The 23,500-nt window shown below is 39.2% G+C and overlaps 2 protein-coding genes across 6 annotated transcripts in view; one reads left to right on the top strand and one right to left on the bottom strand.

Annotated features, from left to right (window-relative positions):
- Positions 1-19,197, top strand: part of KCNT2 (potassium sodium-activated channel subfamily T member 2) — a 115,250-nt gene extending 96,053 nt beyond the window's left edge. For 3 of the 5 annotated variants that reach the window (XM_064427909.1, XM_064427907.1, XM_064427910.1), the window contains 7 exons: positions 2,804-2,905; positions 5,640-5,723; positions 7,016-7,144; positions 9,533-9,553; positions 13,379-13,679; positions 15,562-15,646; positions 15,992-19,197. In XM_064427909.1, coding sequence (XP_064283979.1) covers positions 2,804-2,905; positions 5,640-5,723; positions 7,016-7,144; positions 9,533-9,553; positions 13,379-13,679; positions 15,562-15,646; positions 15,992-16,103 — 834 coding nt within the window. In that variant the 3' untranslated portion in view covers positions 16,104-19,197. The remainder of the gene's footprint in view (positions 1-2,803; positions 2,906-5,639; positions 5,724-7,015; positions 7,145-9,532; positions 9,554-13,378; positions 13,680-15,561; positions 15,647-15,991) is intronic. The other 2 variants (XM_064427911.1, XM_064427908.1) reach the window with 1 other exon arrangement.
- Positions 9,425-23,500, bottom strand: part of LOC135304940 (beta-1,3-galactosyltransferase 2-like) — a 577,146-nt gene continuing 563,070 nt past the window's right edge. The window contains 4 exon segments of the mRNA XM_064427917.1: positions 9,425-9,850; positions 15,020-15,085; positions 15,942-16,057; positions 20,445-23,499. Of these exon segments, the coding sequence (XP_064283987.1) occupies positions 23,300-23,499 (200 nt within the window). The 3' untranslated portion in view covers positions 9,425-9,850; positions 15,020-15,085; positions 15,942-16,057; positions 20,445-23,299.

Raw genomic sequence — 23,500 nt, 5'->3', positions numbered from 1 at the left:
GGTCAATTTGAACTCATGCCAAAATCATTACCATTATACAGATTTAACATATAATTTGCATTTCCCTAGTTGTACCATAAATTTCCTAGATTTTTGGGATTTCACAGTTCACTATTTACTGTACAATATTCACACAGGTAATTTTGATAAATACTTCATGGAAAAAAAGAGCCTTTCCACAGAAACTTACCTTCGCAGTGTGGTTTCTTACAGAGGAATTGAATGCTGCAAAAACTCAGCCTGTGTAGATGAGAGGATAAGGATGAGAAGTAAATCTTTTACTCAGTTGAATATCACACTTACATGTACTTATTTACACAAGATGTAAATATCTGGGTGGCCTTTAGTGACTTGTTATCTTGGCATGAGGGCTTGATTTTGTGTTTAGGTGGTGTTCTGACAGACATAGCCTGAAGAGCTATGAGGAAACCAGACAAAAGTTAGAGAGGAGCTGTTTGTGGCAGGAGGCTCAGCTTTGCTGGGATAATGCCACCCCCAATGCCCTTTAAGGTTTGCCCCTGTGGCTCCTCCACTTCCTCCCTCCGTGGTAAATCCACAAAGGATAAGCCTGAACTGGCTGGAATGTTTCAGGGCAACAAGGGCCAGCAGCTGGCTGGGGCCTTCAACACTGTGTTTCAACCAAGCTTAATGTCTTGGTGTACTGTGACTGACAGGGATTTTGAAATTGTTTGTTAACATATTCCTTTAATCCAATTGCAGTTGAATTCTGGAATTCTCTGTGGGCTGTCTATTTCAATGCAGTGAAACCAGGATTTTTTATCTCAGTTCTTTCTTTCTTTCTTTACATAGGCTCCTTAATTTTTCAAGCAAATATTCTGGAAATACTTTAACTTCTTGACTATCTTATTAATTTATTGTGCAAAAGTTGTGAAGATAGGTTGAAAACTGAACATTTAATAAACTTCCTATCCAAACTATGCTCTGCTGAAAGAGAAGTAGATAAATTATCTTAAACAAAGAACATTTTCTTGATTGCTCTTGCAGTTGCCTGCTGTTAATATTTCCCAGTCACTTCATCTTAACATTTGCAGGAAGAACTTCACAGGTGGTGCTGTAGTTCATTTGATGTTTCAGAACTCCCTCATGCAAAATGAAAGGCAATTAAAAACTCCAGTAAAAATTACCTAAAGCAGTCAAACATACAGTTGCTTGTTATTTCTGCATTAAGCGCCTCATTTTCAGAAAGACTGAGAGTGTCAGGCAAGTTGCCTTGAGGTAGCAGTGAAACACACTTGCAAAATTGGCTTTTCAACCTAATGGGCTGCAGAAGACAGACACACAAATCAGATGTCCATCTGCTGTTGCAGCTGCAACTTTTCTCATTTTAGAGATAAATAAATCTGACAGTAAACTCAGCACTGACATAGGAGAAAGCAGTGGCCTTTATACAACAGAGAAAAGGAAAAACAAAACACCCACACTCTAAACTTGACATCTGTGTTCTCCATTTGTCTTGCATAAGGAAAAAAAATGAGATAACCACTCCCTCTTTCTTGAGAGAAAGGCTTTGTAACATATTGGACAGGATTCAGACTTCAGTTTGCTATGGTTTTTTTCCAAGTAAATATTGCAGGTGTTGCTGATAAAAATTCTAAAGTTGTAAGTGATCATTTTGAAATGAATACAGGTTCCTATGTCTTTTAATCAAACCCAGTCCTATGATTTTCTATCTTCCATGGGGGTAAGCACATAGATGTTAGGTGAGCAGAAATCTATCTGGATGGCCCAGTATATATGCAGTGATTTACATACAGCCAGGTTGCTTTTTTAACCTTCAGGATGGAGCCTCCTATTTCCTGTCCCCATTTTCTTTTCTTTAATATAATTCAGGTATTAATCAGATTTGAATTAACATTAAGTAATAAAAAGCAATAATGACCTATGAGTTATAAAAAGAGATTGGTACCTCTTATTATTGGTGTCTTATTTTACAGAGATCTCTAAAAATTTACATAAATTCTAAAGCTGTACAAGCAATTAGCACACAAATTTGACTGTTGAACTGACAGGTTCGTAGGAAGTTGTTCCAGATCAACACCAGAAAATCTATTTGCTCTTTCCAAGAAAGTAGGATTATATTTCTCACAGCTCTCTTTGAAGCAAGAATAAAGGAAAAGCAAGGCTGTAGAAGAGATGGGAAGAAACTAAACCAGCCTGGTCCCATTGTATGAGGGTCAGCAAGGCCAAGGGCCAGGCCCTGCCCTTGGGTCACAATCACCTCCTGCAGCACTGCAGGATGGGGCAGAGAGGCTGGAAAGCTGCTCAAGGATGGCGGTGGTGGTTGACAGCCTGAACCAGGGTGTGTCCAGGTGGCCACAAGGCCAATGGCATCCTGGTCAGTACCACAAAGAGTGTGGCCAGCAGCACCAGGACACTGATTGACCCCTGTGCCATTTCTTCCCTTCTGTACCAGATTCTGTTCATGTTTCCTGTTCCTAGGAGACTTCATGGACCAGGATGACAGTCCACTGTCAGCACCAAGGAATTGGAGCAGGTTAACAGGAGCTAAGCACAGTTGATATCCCTCCATCCTTTTAAAACTGATTGGGTGGAACATGCCCATGCAGTTTGAGATGTGGTGACAGAACAACATATACATTGATCAATGTCTTTCAGCCTGAAAAACTGCACCTGTTGAACAAAGATGCTGCATACCTGTAGGAAGAAACTGTGTTGAGAGCAAAGGGATTTTACACTTTTGACTTCTTTCAGGATAATATCTATTCATGTTTTTGTTAGAGTCTGTCCATAAAAATGTTTTCTGTGTTTTATTCCTTAACAGAAAGAGCGGGAGAAGGGATCCAATCTGGCATTTATGTTTCGACTGCCCTTTGCTGCTGGCAGGGTTTTCAGCATCAGCATGTTGGACACACTGCTTTATCAGGTGAACAGTAATGTGACTTAACACAAGTATTGCCATCCATTTTATTGTGCTTAATTGCTAGATGACCCTATTTTCTGCCATAGGATCCATTAAAATGTGTTTGTACTGGGAACAGTCAATGGCAAAAGACAATGGAGCATGCTTAACATATTAGTTCAGTTATCAATCCCAAAATCACCCTGTGACTGCACAAAATCTGAGGTTACATAATGTGATACTGTTAATGTACCTCTCCACAGTCAAATAGCTTGGATAAGGCCTACATAAATTACAGTTTATGTAGAATAATTATGCTTGTACTCTGCAATAAAAAACACAGTGCCCACACATCATGTCCCTAACAGAAAGGAACAGAATTACTTTAAAATGTAATTTATTAATCTCCTGCATTTGCTGATAAAGGCCTCAATTACTAAATAGTGTCCTCTCCTCTAACTCATGTTGACTAGGTTTGCAGAGGCTGTGTCATTACACTGTAAAGCAAGCCATGCTTGCCCTTGCAAGGGATGCACTGAGTGGTTACAAAGAGGCAGTGGGGGAAGAATAGGCAGCAATTCAACCTTGTGGCTCAGAATCCAGGAAGTATTGATGACATGAGAATCAGGGAAGAGCACAGCTTCAGAGAGTTGAAGAAAAAATGTCAGAAAATACAGTCAGGGCAATTTGAGGCAGTAGTTGCTAGTTTCAGGGTGGAAAATTGGCCAGTATTGCTCACCCTTCAGCAGTGCCCACGTTTCTGCACACTGACACACCAGGATGCCCAAGGAGCAGCCCCCAGCACCACCCTGCAAGGATCAAGGCACACAACATGAGCAGGAAAATCACCATGGCCCAGATCATCCACTCACCTGAGCAGCCTCCTGCCTTGCCTCTACCTGGGGATAGCCTGTGGAGCTTTAGTACTCAGGTGGAAAACGTCCTTTCAGGGAAATTAATTTACTCGGTGATTTGGTGCATGAAAGGTGTTCTTTCCTCGCAATTCTACTTCCAAATCAATTTCCTGAAGGCAAATCCAGCATAAACAGAAAAATTCCAGGAGCTAAACTTTTCACAAGAAGCCATTAATATATAAACCAGTCGTGTATATGGGCATACATATTTTAAGGTTCTAGAAATAAATGTATTTGCATATAAAACATTTCATAATCATGCCCCAGAATATCAGCATCACGTACCACAATATTAAAAAAGAAATATAGTAAAATACAGTAAATAATATAGTAAATACAGTGAAAATACCAAAGACATATCTATAGAAACAGATCTGTTAATCATCAGCAGCCCCTGCCAGCACATAAGTGACTTCAATATTTTATATTTGCTCCTAGACATGAATAATCATGTAATGACTTGACAGAGTAACACCATTCACCAGAAAGTGTTTGAAACAAAAAGCCTCACACGTTCATTGTCACTTTAATTCCACCCGTCCTCCTTTGAACTGTTACTGCTCATAGGTGAATTGTCATTTTTCTAGAATTATCTTTCTTACTCCAAGTTAGAAATTCTATAACAGCAGCTCTTTTTTCTTTTTCATAGTCCCATTTTCTGTCTTTTTCTTCTGCAAGAAACAGAGCAAATGACATGGGGCACATCAGGGTTCAGCTGGTGCTTCCCATTATAGGCTGAAAGAAAAGCCTTTTAATTATCTTTAGGACAGTGACTGAAAAATGAAAACTTGGTTGCAAATCCTGATGAATAAACTTGTTAATCTAAATTAACATGTTAATTTATGAAAATTCCATGGCAGAAATGATGCTGCTAAGATAACAAACATGTTTAATTTGCAAACAAATTTTATTAGAGATGCTCCTCGGTATTTAGCCCATCACAACTGGGAGATTACCAGTACAAAAATTAAAATAGTTGAATCACTATGTATCAAATGAAACCATCTAGCTTCTGAGTTTGAACAAATCCAGATTCTGTAGCTCTAAAGGATTTCTGTAATACCTTTGTGAGGTATTTCTTTGTGAAAACCTCTTGGTTAGCTATGCATTTGCATGAAGCCAGCAGAGCTACAGTGTGTGCTGCGTTCCAAGGACTGCAATGCTGCCCTGCTACACCTGAGTGAGTACAGGTGCAAAGAACAGCTCAGCCACAGCTAGAAGAGCACCCCTATGGCCCTCTCATTCCAGCAGCCCAACCCAGGAGGAGAAACATTTGTGATTTTAGCTGCTCCCATGTCCGTTCCTGGTCTTAGTCTGCACTTCTACACTAAACTAAATTTCTGCCTTTTAACCAACAGCAACACACTGTTTAGCAGAGCAACACGCATATCAAGCCTGAAAGAGCCTTCACATTATTCATTTGAATAAAATAATAGCAGTGTCACCTCAGAGGGACCCAGTGAGGACTGCAGAGCCATCTAACATCTGCCAGTGCTTCTTCTGCACAGAAGAGTTCATTATAATTTCACACCTCGTAGGGCTAACACCTCACTCCACTGACACATCCATCTTTGCTTTTCCCGTGCCTTGTTATGCCTTAGTCTGCTGAATCTTGTACATTCATTGCATGCACATGCAGAGCCAATTTAGGAAAACTTCCTTTATGTAAGTAAATTCAGCCAAAAGAAAGGGATAGGTATTCCTACAGTGATTAAGAGGTGGACTGTAAACACAGATGTAGAATTCCTTTGAAGTCATACATAGTGCTAATGGTTGCTTACTCCTCTGTTCATTAAAGCTTTTTTTTCTTTCTTTTCTGTCTCTTCCGTTAAAATATCTTGCAGTCATTTGTGAAAGATTATATGATTTCTATCACAAGACTTCTGCTGGGACTTGACACCACACCAGGATCTGGGTTTCTTTGTTCTGTAAGTTACTAAAAAAACCCAATCAGTACAGAGTACCAGAGAAGATTCTGTACTGTCTGCAAAATACTTCAACTTTCTTTGTATGGCATTTCCTTTTGTGAAAGTTCAAGGAAGGCCATCTGTTTCCTTTTTCATCAGGGAGAAAACGAGGAAATTAAACAAAAAACATACCCATTTTTAGTTCCATAGAAAAAAAACATCTCCCTGAGAAAACACAATGCATTCTATTCAGCAGAAAACTGGAAAGTCAGGAAAACACAGGAATAGTGCATTTTATATGAAATAGCAATGGCAGTTCAACAACCAGTGTAAAAATTAAGTATTTAAAAACCAGGAAGCACTACCTGTATTGTGCAGCCTGGGGTTATCTCCCAGTCCCCATTCCTATGGGTAATAAAGGGCATGAGTAGTTTTGACATAAAGATCACATGTATTAAATGACTAGGAGTTTGAGGTCAAATGTAATCTTGTTATTATATATGTCAATATTTCCCAACGCAATTTAGCTGCATATATACACACATAAAACCACAATGGAAGTAATTTTTACTAAAATAAACCCCACTTTTCTGTTTACTCCCACACCCATTATACTCTGGGTAGCAAACAAATCATTTACAAGTTGCTTTTGTGACCATCTATAAAGAATGGCAGAAAGGTATCAATGATGGTTTAAAAAAAGTTGTTTAAATATAAATTATGTATTTCTTGGTCAATCATTAAGCTTCGTTACAGTGAATGTAAGAACACTTGAAAGTACAATTGAATCTCTAAAAGGGAACTCATAAATCTCAAAATAAAGCTAGTAATGAAGTAAATGAGCTTCATTGTAAGACTTCTTATGCCACTTATGCTTAGTGTATTACTTCCTCTCCCCATGTTCAGCCTGCAGTCTGGTGGACAAAACTCACATTCAAAATACTCATGCATTCCAGTCTGTCCACACCAGTTTCTTATTGCTGACAATATTTAGTTTATTCATTTATATTTTTAGTCGAAAATAGACACTGGGTGAAGGCTGCCATGTAAATTTTAAGTAATCTTAAATTAAGACCAGAAGTTCATAATGCTAAACTGCTTCCACTACAATGTCTTCTAAACAGGGAGAAAGCAAAAGAAACAGTCTGACAACCTCAATAGAAGTTGCAGATTTGTTGTATAGCAAATGGGATAATTACTACAATGGGATGATTACCAGCTAGTGTTTAGGTTTTTTTTCCATGAGTAGCATAGTGAACAAGTGATAAATGCTCAAGAATTAAAGGTCCTCCCTCCTATTATTATTTGCTCAGATGAAAATCACAGAAGAGGATCTGTGGATTAGGACATATGCCAGACTGTATCAGAAGCTTTGTTCCTCCACAGGAGACATTCCAATTGGAGTCTACAGGACAGAATCCCAGAAGCTCACAACATCTGAGGTGGGTCAGTCACCATGCTTTCTGTGCCTTTGACTGCAGAGTGCACGAGGCCTCTGCTGGCACCTGGCTGGTCACACTGACCCAGGCTGAGCCCCAGGCTCCAGCAGCGCCCAGAGCCAGTACTGGGACACCTGGCCTTTGGTTCCTGGCTCTTTGGTTCACCTCCTGGGAATGGGTGGATGGGAGCCAAGGGGCAGCTGGGCACGGCCAGGAGCGAGCTCTGCTCTGACCTCGCTGTGCTCACTAACGGCAGTGTTTGTACCAAACCCTTAACCAGGCCCTCTGGCCAACAATGTCTCAAAACACAAAACAGGTGCCATTTCACTGTGTCACTGTGTCTCAAAACAGGTGGCATTTCACTGTGTCACTGTGTCTCAAAACAGGTGGCATTTCACTGCTCACGTGACCTTCCAATTCATTCTCTTGTTGCTCATTTCTAGTTAATGTTATTCGAAGTATTGCGGGATGTCTCTAAATTTAGCTGCCAAACAGTGGTAATATTTTATATATGTATTTCTGAGTTTGCCACATAAATGTGTACACTTCTCCATCTCCCTGTTTATAAAAAATGACAAAAATACTTCTTTCCTGATTATTTAACATAATTTTTTTGTTTTTAACATAATGTTTTGTTTTGTTTGATTTCTGTCATATATTATCCATTTGTTTACATGACCATTAGTACTGCCATCTCATTAAACCATGGCTTTCAAATGCAACAGTGAGCAACAACTCTGTCCTTTCTTCTAAAATACTCAGACATAGTTTAAACTAATTTCCAAGATAGGTAACTTATATTTTGTTTTCCATATTTCAGAAAAAATATTAGAAAACATTCAGGCATATAATGCTTAATGGCAAGATTTGCTCTTGAGGAAGTACATTTAGGGGAAGTTAGTTTTATAAAAGGGTGATAAAAAGATCCCATCCAGTTCATGGGTATATTTCTTTGTGGACCATCACTTTCTCTGCAGGTGGCTTTTACAGCTTAGCCAGTGGACTCTGTCACTGCAGTCATGTGTTTTGAACTATAGCAGCCTTAACATAATCCATCAAAATCATTCCTTGGAGAAGCATAAAGTCAACCTCACTGCTAATATGGAAAAAAGGTCTGTCACAGCCTTCCACAAAACAGAGGACATACCAGATTTTAAGAAGTCATTAAATAAGGATAAAATAAAATTCATGGCAATGCTTTATTCTCACATTCAGGGCTGGCTTTTTAACTTCAGCTCCAAAAAAAAAAAAAAAGAATGAGGAGTTCTGCTATTACTTCCTATCAACTTTCACAAGTAATCTCACAAAGAATTTGAGTTAAATCAGGTAGAGGATTAAGGAAGGGAGGATGGAGAAACCAAACTTGAATTTTCAAATTGTCAGGTATTGGACAAATGTGGAAGAATGGCACTCCTCCTTTATTAAGTGAAGAAAATTCAGTTGTTGGTCTTTCTAAGCTGAAGTCTCTGCAGACCTTTAGGGGTATTTTCACACAAATACTTCTGCAATTTCTTGTTTAGCGGGTCAGAATTTGTACAACCTTTCCCCTCTAGAGAGGGGCAGGAAAATCTCCCCTCACCTAACTATTCCCCAGAATACAACAGAGCAACATCTTGCTCTGCATCTGTGGCCTTTATGGATAGAGACCTACAAACACAGAGATGCTAAAAGCCCTAATCTTTCTGCAAAGTGTTTATTTTGAAGTGAAAGAAATTTTTTACTTATTTTACTAATGAAATATTAACATGGGTTATCATTTTAGCTTTTCAATACATTAAGCCAGAAGAATGTCATTGGGTAAGATCTTTAAAACGGAAATAAGAGAAAAGTAGTTCACTCTTTTTACCCAGGAACTATGAACTTATAGCCATAAATTTGAAGGTTTATAACTCAGAGAAACTTCAACATGATGATCAATTTGAGTTTAAACATACATAAGAAGCTAAATTTGTGCTGCACATACCTGGATGCTCTCAGGTAATAACATGGGTAACTTGAGTCACGTGGACAACATATGCCAATATATTTAATGTACAGTTAAATATTATTTAATATGTACAGTTTATCCTTTGGCACTCCCTTTTTCACTATGCAAATGAGAAGTTCTCACTTCACTGACAGATACTCATAACTTCTTTAAAAATAAAGCAAATTTTTAGTGACCCAGTAACTAAATAAGAAGTGAATCTAGCCTGCCTCTCAATGACTATCACACCTATGACCCAAACCATTTCCACTACACTCAAAAGTATAAAAAAGAGATACAAAATCTTTTTTCATTACCTGTATGGCTGCTTTTCTGTGGCTCCTGTTTAATAGTCCATATTTGTTTCTTTAGATTCACTTCTGTTTAAATTGTCTTTTGTTTTCTTTTTCCCCTTCCTTTGTCAGTCACGAGAAATGGCTTCACAAGTAAGTATTTGCTTGTTGCCTGCCTGTTTCTGGGTGTCCTGGTTGAAGCAAGCCTCACACAGCTGCTGGCTTGCTTGCTCCCCCCGAGGTGGGATGGGGAGAAAACTGAGAGGCTGAAAGGGAGAACTCTCTTAGGCTCAGGTAAAGGCAGTTTGATAACTTACGTAAAAGCTTGTGTGAAATCAAAGCAAAGAGTTTCTTCTCACTTCTGATGGGTAGGGGGTGTTTGGCCATCTCCAGGAAAGCAGAGCTCCATCAAGCATCTCATTCCTTCATCTACGGGCAGAGCAAAGCACCCTGGATAAGGGATATCACTTTGCTCATTTGGGATCAGGTGTCCTGGCTGTGTCCCCTCCCACCTTCTTGTGCTCTCCCCAGCCCACTTGCTGCTGGGATGGGTGAGAAGCAGAAAATGCCTTGGCTCGGTGTAAGCACCACTCAGCACTAACAAAACCATCCCCATTATTAACACATTATCATCACAAATCCAAAACACAGCCCCATACAGATTGCTATGAAGAATCTAACTCAATCCCAGCCAGAAACTGTACATTAGGTTCAATTGTGGGAGTAAAATCCTCAGAGCAAATGGAACTGTGCAATGGATCATCCTTGAGTAAATAGATCTTAAAGCAACACTGTTCTGAACACAAACTGCTTTAAAATCCAAAAGCTGATGGACTGGGAATTTCAAAGATGCCCTGTGGAATTCTGGTTCCTTTTGGGCCTGCTCCTGTTGAATTCTGAAGGTAACAAATCATCTTTACACTGAAAAGATCATGTGGTAAAAGCCTTAAGTTTACAGACATTAAATGCTAGTGGAGCAAAATCCCCAAGTTTATCACAAAAGAAAAATATGGCTGTACTTAACAAGGGTTTAGACAGCTTTTGGAGCAGAAAAGCATTTCTAGAGCCCTGGATGCAAGTAGCATTCTTTCAGAGCAGTAAAATTTAGTATAGAACTTGCAGTAAGGTAAAAAATAAGGCACTGCTTCAGAATGGAACAGTTGAAACTACACCTTCAAACTATTTCACGTCTTCCACACAGCTCCCAGGGAGCAGCAAGGCAAAGGAGCAAACATCTGAAGTTAATCAGTGTTTGGTGTTATCAGCACAGATATCTCAATTAACATCATCTCAAATATGTACACTGGTGTGTCTGTGACTACATTCCCATTCCTGCCACGTGTTGACCAGCCTAATGTTTAGATTTTAGGGCATGAAACATTCTATTAGAGCATGATGCCTGAGTAGGTCACAGCTGTCTGGCAGCACAAGTGAGCAATCACATCCTTCAGGGCACATGGGATATGTGAGACAGGAACCTGCCTTTAAAAAACAAACAGCAATCAAAACCAAGGGTTTAAAGGCAAGTGTGTCACTCCTGTAAAGGCACAGGAGTGACACCACGTCATCAGTTATGCTTCTCATGCATTTACCTACTATGAAACACGAAAATGAAATTCAATGAAAACAATCAAGCCTCAATGATAGTTATACAAATATTTTTAAATTAAGTTCAAGACTGGTTGAAACAGAGGGGGACACACAGAAGTATTTTGCACTGGAGTTTTATCTTCTGTGTGTTAAACAGCTGCCACTGGCAGACACACTTCCTTGTTATTGTGAAAGAGAGTTTGGGCTGTGATTTTGCTTTGTCTTTAAAGCTGAATTTCTTCCTCTTGCGTACAGCAAAGGGCCATTCTGCACAGCTTTCTCAACAGGCAGGATAAAAACTTCATCATTGCTGAAATAAATATTTAGCTTTATCACTTTCCTTTGTGCTTTCAGCTTACCTATGCCAGTGTTTCAAAACTTCAAGCTAAGGATTTACAGATTAACAGAAACAAAATACTTGTTCTTTCACTTGGCCTCTCTCATTCAATCTCTGGCTCAAGAAGTGACTTACCCTCCTGTAGTGATGATGATTGGTCTCTGCCTTTACACTACTGCTGCCAGCAAGTCTGGCTATTTGTTTTTGACAAGGAAAGCTGCCAATGTAGGCAGGAAGAAAGGCAAAACAAGACCATCCTCTACACTCAGTTAGTATCCAATTTGTTCATACCAAATAGCTCCTTCCTACCCATAAGTAGCACTTTTTCATATGGAGTGTACTCTGCCTATCTTAGTCCTTGTTGTAAAATGTCCACAAACCCAAAATGACAGTCTAACAAACACCAAAATCAAATTGCATTCCTGTTCAAAGGGATCCAGGTTCTCTCTTCTTCCCGAACCTCAGCAGAGTCAGTAACAAAACTTAAAAAAATGAGGTTGTTAACAAAAAAAGAAAAATAAATCCCTTTTCTATTGCAGACTAAGCTAAAGAGCCTCAATAAATTAGCTGGTCTTTACTCGAGGCTTATTGAAAGATCCTAGTCTAGGAATATTAAAAATGCAGTTTTACTTGAAGTGCTACGAGACAAATACCTGTAATATTCTTTTTAATTATGGGGTTTGATTGGGTTTGTTTGTTGCTTTTTTCTTTCACACAGATAAAAGCTAGTTTATTTAATAGTGAAAAATACAAGTGTCTTTCATAGTGTATCCAGCTTACTCATATCAAATACTGTTTTATGGACCCCAGAAACCTCACAGATTCTATGGTGAGCTTCTTACAGAAAGGTTGTATTCTACTGATGAGGTCAACAGAATTTTGCTCTCGATATCATGTTAGTGGGAAAAGGACATTCAGTAGCTCCTCTGTTAAATTTGCTTTATTTGCTGATCACTACCAGCATACTCTGTTTGAAGGGGTTCACATAAGCTCTGCCTGTTCATTTACATCATTTTTTTTTATACTTTATGTATTTAATTTAAACACTCACCACATTGAAATTGGTGACCAGTAGCTTGGTAATGTGCTTGTACTGACTCCAGCAAGGACTTTGCTATTCCAGTGTCAATAAAAAACATTCAAATAGCACAAGAGGAACTCAGGATTGTTAAGGGAGGGGTTTTGAAACTAGAAATTAAAATACTCATTAAATCTAAAGTACACATTGAAAAAAATTATAACTAAAGTTATCTTTTGAAATGTTTCCTCTTAGGTTCTCTGGGAATATTTGTATGGTAGAAATGCAGAGTTCATCCACCTGTGTTATTTCAGTACTTGTACATGCACATACCATTGGTCTTGGGTTGCATAAGGAAAACACAGCAACAGAGCAACACATTTTGGCTCTTAATTATTGGGGGGGGTTTGTCCCTCCATGAGTAATATCACTATTCTTTATGGTAGGAATCAATTACTGCTTTCACAAAAGGTGCCCTGAATCACACTGAAGGTTACTGCATCCTAATTTCATGTGTGCTGGAAGGTCAGGAAGACCTGAAAATTTCAAACACAGTTAACAGGCATGTTCTACCTGTGGTCTTAAGAGAGTACTGAAAACAGTGCAGCCAAAGAAGAACCATTACTTAATGAATCCACAACACACATGTAAAAAGCAGTTACACAACTTAGATTTCTGAAAATATGCAGACTGGGAAGAAAGTTATTCAGAAATGATTCCTAGATTCAGGAAGGGCAATATCAGAAGGCTGAATTTGCTCTTCTCAGAATCACAGTGCAGTTGGGCATAAAGTAACACTTATCTGCTTGTGCACTTGATAAAAGTATTTATATTATAAATGAACTTTTTACATGAAAAGTCAAAGTCTAGTAAAGGTGCCCAGTTCAGGAACACTTGCTAAGTACAAAGAGCTGAATCCCCTCAGCTCCATTGCAGCCAAACCCCATGTCCAACTGCACTGTCGGAAGGAGAACATCTTCATCTGCTTCCATCTAATACAGCCCTTCATCTCTCTTGTCCTTTTCCTTTCAAGTCTCAAATCTCCATCAGCGTGGAGGAATGGGAGGACACCAAAGACACCAAAGAGCAGTTCAGCTGCCGCGGGAATCACCGGAACTCAACATCCAGCGACCAGTCCGACCACCCGCTGCTGCGGAGGAAGAGCATGCAGTGGGCACGGCGCCTGAGCAGGAGGGCCCCCAGGCACTCTGCTAAAACTGCTGAGAAGATCAACCAGCAGAGAATGAACCTCTACAGGAGGTCAGAAAGGCAGGAGCTCGCTGAACTCGTGAAGAACAGAATGAAGCACCTGGGCCTTTCTCCAGCAGGATATGGTACCACTATACAGTACTTTAACAGCAACATTAGCATGGTGCAAGGTCAATTTATTTCTAAGAAATGATGGAGCCAAAACCAAAATACTAAGTTTATGATAGTGCTTTTTGTTTTGTTGGTTTAGGTTTGGGTTGTTTTTTTTTTTTAAATTTACCAAGAATAACTTGGAGTGTTTTTAATGCATTCTATTATCACCCATTCCTATGCTGAGATGGAAGGCTTATAAGGTAGCATGTCAGTCACATTTATATTTAGTAGATGATATGTGTATGCTGAATTTATAAACATTCCTCAGTCACTGAACAGCGGCACCATATTTCCACAAAGCTCTTCAAATAAAGATGGAGACAGGGCTGTTGTGAAGTTCACTCATATGTCAAGGCGGGGAGTTGTTTATATGTGAGGGATATTGCCTTTTCCCCACAATTTTCAAAGATAATGCCAAATTATCATATGAAAGTCATTTTTAGAAAGCATGTTTCACTAGGTTTTTAGATGCCATTTTTATCCATCAAATCATTCTCCAGCAAGGCTGATATCAGGCTGCTTTTTAGTTTGTAGGATTGTTTTGGGGTTTTTTAAGCTATGGACAAGAGCTCTGTAACACTTTTTAACACGTACACCACAGCTGCCTAGGCTGCCTTTCTCTGGCCTTGGCCCTGTAGCATGTTAGGTAGAAACCCCAGGACTATGGGTTTTAATTTTCTAGAAACACCAGGAATTTCTAGATGTGTAAATACAGGCTCTTTATTCCACACCCCATATGAATAATTTCTATGCCTTCTTTCTTAGATGTTTCTATACAACTCTCTGCAGAAAGATTCAGGGCTAAATATTTTCCAGGGGTTTCACAGGCCACAATAACATTTGATCAAACAGAAAAAAATGTTTTGTAGATTTAATTCATATTTATATTAATAACAAGAAAACTTTGTTGCATTCCTGCTTTTCTTTTCAAATCCTAGTTAAAAGCCAAAAGTAAATACTCATTTCATTACTCAAATTTAGAACTATTAGATACCATCTACAAAGCAGCAAAGTCTTGATAGTTAAATGCTTTACCTGATTACATTTATCTGTTTCTGAATTACACATTTTCCTAAAAAGCTACAGAGGATTTAACACAGAAGCACTGCCTCTCCTTTTGCCTCTCCTCTTTAGTCTGATAAGATTAAAACCAGTTTCACTGCAGCAGCCCAAAGAGTGTGTCAAGAGAAAATTATACAAAAGATATTGTAATGGCAGCTACCAAAGTATAGCTTAAACCTCAAAAATAAAAATTATCAGCCTTCCTTTCAACCCATAATTAGGAGAACAGTTAAAAATGCAAGAGACATACCAGTTTCCATTTATACAGCCTTCACATTTCAAGCCCTTGGCACAGATGATAAAAGGCAAGTGCTTCCTAGATAAATAGAAAAAGGGAAAAAAAAGTTTATGTTGATCAAATCTGGAAATGGATGAGAATGCCATACACCTGCATTTAACTTTGGTCATCATTTGAACTTGATGCCAGCCAAGCACAGGAGTCCCTGCTCACCAGAAACTTACCTAAGCTGAAGGGCAGATTGGTAAATCACATTCAAACTGAGTTACATTCAAATTGCTACGACTGAAAAAAAACTGAAGATTTTTAAAACATTAGAAAACAGGAAGCTTTTACAGCTGATAACTCAAAAGATAACCTGATCATGTCAGGTAGTTTCAATATGAGTACAGTTGAAAACAAATTGCTAAACTTATTTGAAATCAGTCTGACACCAGACATTTTTTGTAGCTCTATGCTCTATGAACTTTCATCAAATTAATGTGTCAGTAGTGCTTCTCACAATTCATTTGTAAATGTAATTTACTTGATACTTTTTTCCTCCTGTCCTCTAGATGAAATGAATGATCATCAGAACACCCTTTCCTACATCCTGATCAACCCTTCTCCAGATACAAGATTAGAGCTGAACGATATAGTGTAAGTTAAAGCACACACGTAAAAAATAAAGATAAAAAAGATACTTATACTGCAAAAAAAAAAGATACTTATATTTAAAGAAACATCTAATTATACTACATATGTATATACTTAAAATACACACATAAATATATAATACATATATTTGTAACGTTATAAACTTGTCGTCCTCCTCTTACTCTGAATTTTAAATTGAAAAAATCTAACCAATGCTACCACAGGAACTAAACCAAGCTCCTTCAAAGTAAGTCTGTCTTGCTCAGGTTTTTTCAACATTACAGCTGTGTGTCCTTACCCTGGCTTGCAGCACGTTGTTTTAGTACCAGCTGTGATTTCTTTTTGCAGGTACTTGATCCGACCTGATCCATTGACTTATGTTCCAAATGCTGGACCCAGCCGAAAGGACAGCTTCTGCAATACAGTGGGACAGGACACCAGGGAGGAGACACAACTTTGATATGTAACTCACCACAAGATTCAGAGACAGTTTTATACACATGTTGTTTCCACTAACCATTTTGCAAACCGAGTGGTATATTTTATTCAGATTTTGGAAACAAAATGACAGTGGGTAAGTGACCAAATGCAGAAATGTGGTGCCTAAGAAACTGATTTCAGGGATTGTCAGGTCTGTGGCCTGTTCAGTATGGAAGTTGAACTTTGTCAGCCTAACAGAATGATGACACCTGTTGCTATTTAGCCCTCATGAGCAAATGTGAGATTCCACCACGTTTTGCTTAGATGCTCCTAAGCATATTTAGGTGGCAGCATGTTAGTGACTGAGCTTCTGGCCAATATCAGATTATCTGATGCCCATAGAGAGACAATGCCTGATTTGTAGTAGCAAATATGTTAATACCTAAAGCTGCCAACAAGGCTTTGTGTGTCAAGAATTCAGTCTTTGAAATAAGTTTCAGTCTCAGCCTGTCACCCATTTTTATTAGCACAGATTAGTTTCAGTCCTGTTTTAGCCTCCAGGACCTGTGTTTTTGTTCCTTGGATTTACACAGACCAGGTTGAATGACACAACCTGGTCACACTGCAGAGCTTGAGATTGAGACACATCAATGACAGAAGAGCCCAGCTGCAGGAAAGTCCCTCTCATCTCACACAGGCAGCTCTCCCAACACTGGCAGAAAACAGGGAAGTGACTGTGTGAAGCTGCATACAGTGGTAGCTCAGGGGAAACACAACCCTTTGAACCTTGCTGGGTTTTTCTAGAGAAACCTGAGTAGATTATAACACAGAAGTGGGAGCATTCCTCTAGGGAATGATTCCAACAACAAGCCCATAACATTTTCATGACTATGCCAGAACTACAGTTTGTCCCTAGCATTTCATGCCTAGTCATCCAGATTACCCAAAAGTGACACGTTATTACATGAAATTAAGTATCTCATTAATGATTAAAGACATTTATAACCCATTCCACAAAATGAATGTAATTCCACATAGTGTGAAAAAGCATTATGGATCTAAAACCTCTGCCTTGGCATGAGGTATACAAGAAAACATCTGCTTGTATAAGAAGCAACTACAATCGGTCAAGCTTTCTACAGAATTAAGCATGTCTGTTCATGATCTTCCAAGATTATTGTCAGAAATGGGGAAGAACATACTTGATGTTTTAAACCCCCTTCTGTTGCAAGTGTCCACATAGAACCAAGTAATTTTGCAGGTAGTCTAATATGGAAAAAATTATTATTCTCTGAACTCCCTTGATATCCTATTTGAAAAAAAAAGGTCAAAACTGTTTATATTCTCTTCTATATTAATTGCTAAAAGTACATTCTATTTCTGAAACAGAAGCCACAACCAAGTTGCCCAGTAAGCAGCTCCTGGATGTGAGTGTGTTTATCAGCATTATAAGGATACTGAAATCAAGTCACGTTCATATTAGGAATGACAGCAAATCTGCTTTTACTTCCTGCCTTCCTCTTAATGATTCCAAAGTTTAACAATTCAGTGGTTCTGCTTAGAGTCCATTATTGTTCAGTGCTTTTCCACACTTGAGTCATTCACTAGTTTATTCACAGATAAAGTATTTCAAATGGGCACTGTGGGAAGCATAGAAACAATTGGAACAGCTGCACAGACTGAAGTCTACATTTTTTCAGAAAGAAAAAGAAACAGTATATGAAACAAGATCTTGTCCAAGAGCTGTCATAGAAGTTACCCAGAAGAGTTTGCATGTGCAGTGTGAATAACTTTTCTATTTTTAATACCTTCAGGGAGAAGACTCTATTCCAGTTGATTATTTTTTTAAAAAATACAAGTTTCTTAAAAATGTTCATTCCAAAATATTAGAAGGATCTGTTGTTGCATACTGAAGGCTTCTCTAATGGAGTCTCAAGGAGGCAGAGAGGCTTCCAGAACCATGGCTATCCTCCAGCAGGCAAGCTGGATACTCTGCTTTTAGCCTGAGTCACAGTTCACAGGAATTCCTGCGTGTAGAGCACACACCACTGATTTAAGGACTCTGCTAAAAGGATCCATAGCGAGGGCTTGAGTCCTCACATTTAACAGCCCATAAAACAGCACAAACAAGCAGTCAGGTGTGTCCATTTGCCCACTTAACTCAGCAGAATTGCTGCTCAGCTAGATTGGAATAATGGCATCTAATGTGACCTGGTATTTCTCCAGGCTTAATGAATTTCTAATTGCTCATTAGCCCCAGAAGATTTGCTAAAGCAAACACAAAGACAGCTGGAAGCACTTTGAGTCCCTAAAATGAATGCAAGGCAATCTTTGTGAACCAAACACTTAGTTCTCTTCAAAATCTGCTGGAAGACAAGCAAGGTAGTAAAAACTAGCAACCGCTTCTGATGAAGCAGAAGTTCTAGTAACCCATGAATAATGTACCACAAAGTTCAGCTATTCAGAATAATGCTGTCTTTCATGTTGAAAGCAGAACAGGTTTGCTTCCTCTGGAATATCTTCACAGACAGACTGCATTCTAGTGGGATTTTGATCTTCCAAGACCAGCCTAAGCACCACTGCATTAACCCTGAATGAGACAGTATGCACAGTCCCTCAGTGGCCAGGGAGGCGATTCTGTAATGGTCATCCTGCAGGCAATCTTATGTTCACACACTTCCTTCTCATCATGATTGCCAGAAATGTAACACAAGCCTAACTGGACTGGAGACCAGACTGAGGAACAGGAGTGTCAAGGCTCAGTGCTGGAGAAGGCATGATGAAGTTCTGGAATGAGCAGGGTCAAATGACTGTTGAACAGAGGGGTTTGAGCAGGCAACAGTTCACTCAGTAGAGGGAGAAATGTGGAGCTGTGAAAAAAAGATTATTTCTGTGCTAACTGTATGTATTTTTCCTCCTGGCTCACTTCTATCAACAACCCAAAGATGGCTCTCTTCCCCAGCACTGCCTTAGCACAGCCCAAGCAGTTTGGTACCCAAAGTCACAGGCCCAGAGAGGGAAGTGCTAGCTGATAATAATTGCTTCATTCTCAAGGGAATCTCCAGCAAAGCCAGACCTAAATATGAAAATGTGTTACCTAGTCTGCAATAAAAAAGTCACAAGAACTCTTTCAATGGCATGCAGTGTGTTTCCTTAACTGTTTCACTCCAATTCCACAACACATGTGAATTCACACATAAAGTAAAAAGCATAAAGTCCTTGACTTTGTAAAACCTGCAGTGGAAATGAATTACTGAAGTTGTGACATTTTGTCTCAGAAATTAAAAGAGCAGTTGTTTCCCAGCATAGAAGTTTTCTCTCACAAACAACTTTATACCACACCTACACTTTAACAACTTCCAAATACACAAGTGCATATTACTGAATATTACACCTCTTTATTTACCCACGCACCAAAAAAAGCAAAAGAACAAATAAGTGTTAGGCTTCAGTAGTGGAGGAAAACTGAAACGACACACAATTCTCTAGCTTCTAGAGAGTTAGGGCTGAAAGCAATCATTCTGTAATTTTGGAACACTGACATAAGATTTTGCAGTATTGAATTCTGCCTGATACCCAATGGAAACCAGCCATGAAAATCGGGAAATGAATTAATAACATGAAGCAGCTCTATGCAGGTACATCAATTTGTACATCAAGGTTATAAAAATACGTCTTCAAGGCAATGCTATAAACATAGAATTTATAAAACTGAGCAATAAGCATAAAACATGGTTGCATATTCTTGATATTCTATTAGAAGCAACCCTACCCACCTTGAAACAGATGTACAATGAATAAATGTCCAAAGAGCAGCACTTCAAAATTTCAGCCTTGTACCTTGTGCTTGGTACAGAATATGCAATGCAGTGATACAGGAAAAGAGTTAATAATTCGTATTAAGTTATGAGAGATGACCCGGATTTTGTTTCTTTTTACTTTCTGAAAATATTGAACATATTAAAAATAATACTGTTATATTATTATATTAATGATAATATTGTTATATACTTAATTATTGCCTCCACTCCTAATGTAAGGATGTCAATAATGGTAATTCAACACAAATATAAACTCCTAAGAAGCTTAAAAAGGCAAATATTTCTACTTCATTAAGTAAAAAAAAAAGCATTTTACATTCCTGTGAACTAAATTTTCTACAAAATCTAGACTTTAAACTGTTATGATTTGAAACTGGCCCATGCCAACCAGCAGAGAGACTGGGAGGCAAAGTATGGAAATGAAAAAGTACTACTTCATGTGCCCAAGGTATCTCAGACAAACTGGGGCATCCTGAATGGGAATGCAGAAGCACAGGGCTCTGGTACCTTTAAAGCACACAGGTACAACATTAATAATTTGACCAATCACTAATACCCACAACACCAATTACTGATCATTCTTCTCTAGATCACTTCTCCTGTTTCTTGTATCCTTTCACCAGTATGGGCTGGCTGATGAACTGGTTCATTTTGCTGGCAAGTCTATATAACTTTTAATAGTTTGGGGTTTGGTGTTTATTCCTGCTAGGAGGTATAAACTCTCACTGCTTCCATAACTGTACATTGGTGTGGCAGACTCCACAGCCTCCAAACAAAGCGAGGAATTAGTGTCTTTATAGCCTTTTATTTGTACAGCTGGCAAGTCTCTGTTAATGAATGCCAGTGATTACGCTGCTTGTGCTCTCAGCTTCAGGCTGTGATAACGCCTCTGTTATCTTACACAATCATGGGATCATTAGGGTTGGAAAATGCCTCCAAGATCATTTAGTCCAGCCTTTCACCAGGTACCTCCATGACAACTAAACCACTGCACCGAATGCCACATCCTGTCATTTCTTGGGACACCTCCAGTAATGGTGACTCCATGACTTTCAGCAGCCTGTTCGAATGCTTGACAGCTCTTTCCATGAAGAAATTATTCCTGATGGCCAACCTGAACCTTCCCTGGTGCAGCTTGAGGCCATTTCCTCCCATCCTGTCTCTGGTTGCCTGGCAGAAGAAACCAACCACGTTTCTATAACCTCCTTTCAGGCAGTTGTAGAACATGGTAAGGTCCCCTGAGCCTCCTTTCCTCCAGGCTCCTCTGCTCCAGGCCCTTCACCAGCTCGGTTGTCCTTCTCTGGACTCACTGCAGCATCTCAAAGTCTTCCTTGGACTGTGGGGCTCAGATCTGGACACAGGATTTGAGGTAAGGTCTCCCCAGTGCTGGGTACAAAGGGACAATCTCCTCCCTGGTCCTGCTGGCCACGCTATCCCTGATAAAAGCCAGGATGCCTTTGGCCTTCTTGGCCATCTTGGCCCAGCTGGCTCTTGGTCAGCTGCTCTCAGCCAGCAACCCCAAGTCCTTTTCTGCTGGGCCCCATCTTCAGGAATTACTGAACAAACCTGAGGACTTTACTGCCATCCAGGAGAACATGTGAGGGTTGAGTTTGTTTGGTTTTGCTCACCTTCACAGGTTGTTACTGCATAAGCATGCATGACATGATGCTCCCCCACCCAGTAGAGGGAACAGATTTCAGAGCTGAGCTCATCGCATTGTTTAATGTAAGGTAAAGTTGTCAGCTACACAAGTGATGTGTTAAGCTTCAGCTTTCATGTTTTTCAGATTCTGTGCTGCCTAGGGGGGTAGCTCTGAGCTTCATATTAAGTGTCAGTTCTCTTCACAAGGTAGGTAGACAAAACAATCCCTTTCCAGCTTGAAACCAAGGACAACCATTACAATTTTCAGGCCCAAAAGGTATAAACAACAGAGAACTGAAGAGAGGAGCAAGGAGGATAGAACTTTATAACCTGAAGCTGTAATTGGACAATTAACCCCAATATGAAAATGGGCCAAAACTTATAAAAGTGAGAGACATTGTGACCAGTCATCCATTTTTGTGACCCTTTTGGGTCCATCTTGGGTGTAGCTCTGGGCAGGCTCTTGTGCTGCCCAAGGTGCATCCATTGAGGCCTTTTAATAAATTCCTACTTTATTCCTTTAGCTCTGTCTAGTCACTGTTCTAGGTTCAGCCTCCCTAGAAATCACAAGATGTCATGGCTTCTGTCGAGTAATCAACATATTACGTCCAAAAGTACTCATTTTTTAAACACAACTTCCTGTAAAACTTATAAAATTTCAGAAAATATTGGGAGACCTCAGGGCCAGTAAAGCCCTGAGGGAGTGTTGTCCTTGCTAGCTGTATCTTTTCCAAGATAAATGCAAAAGGTCTTCAAAGTCCAGATGAATAGGTACCCATTTGAGATAGAAAAATTGTCCTGTGTAGGTATTAGACGAGTAATAATATTGCTTAATCAAAAGGTTTAAGACCAAATTCCCGTAAGGGAGAAATGCATTGTGTTCAGTGGCTGCACCCAGGCTCCTACTGCCTGTCAGTCCTGGGTGGAATGGAGCTGCAAAGAGCACAGAAAGATTGCACTGCAGGACTCAGGAGTTTCTTCATGAAACACCATAATGTACATTTATAAAATGACATTGGGGATGCATATAGTGTATACTCACTTTCTCACTGAAGTGTTTGGTGTTCATGTGATTGACATTTTGATTTCCATGTGCATCTGATAGGGATTTGGACTGAAACTTTTATCTTTTGAGGTTTGTAAGCATCATCTTATTTTATACTTAACTATGAGAATATTTTGTACACAGCCGAATGCCCTAAAATATTATTTATTATATCACTAACAGGATAGTTCATCAGCATTTAATGTTCCTCATTTTTTTACATCTCCATGATAACAAATAAGTGTTATCTTGTGTGTGAAGTTTTCTTTGTATATACAACCACAGAGAGTAGTAGCCACTGTGGGCGCTGAGATCTGGGAAATGCTAATGTTAGATTTTCTGAAGAAGCAGTTTCTGCCCACACTTCTGGCACTTATTCCCCAGCACAGGATATCTTGTATGCTTTCTTCTTCAGTCACACTGGAATGCCACATGAGTACATTTAATGGTACGTAGACAAATGACATCCAAGCAGTATAAAATTAACACATTAACGTATTAGTTTTTAATGAAAGAACAGGTTTCATTGCATTGTCTTTGCTTTTTCTTCAGTAGGGTTGATATGGTCTCTTGCTGGCTTGAAAAATTAATTCATGCTTCTTCCAAAACTAAATAAGGTAAATCAGTATTCACTCAACAGAGAAAGGCTTCTTCATGGAGGAAAAATCCTTTTAATTCAACCTCATACAAAACCTGATTCAGGATGTGCATGGACCTCGAAAGTTATCATTACACAGATGTTCTGTTCCTACTAAGGAAACATCTTCTGCTTTGCCCATTGCCTAAGAAAGTTCCTAGGCTGCTCCAGGATGGACCTTTGTCTTCTAACACGTGTTCCTTCTCTTGCAGTGCTTCCCAATAGAGTATGTGCTCATGTGGCTCAATGTGATGAGATGTAATTAATTTATTGTACGCACAAGGAGAAATGGG

This window comes from Passer domesticus, chromosome 7 (genome assembly GCF_036417665.1).
Source record: "Passer domesticus isolate bPasDom1 chromosome 7, bPasDom1.hap1, whole genome shotgun sequence".
NCBI classification, from domain to species: Eukaryota; Metazoa; Chordata; class Aves; order Passeriformes; family Passeridae; genus Passer; species Passer domesticus.
The sequence above is the reverse complement of the archived record's forward strand: the minus strand, read 5'-3'. Positions and strand labels throughout refer to the sequence as shown.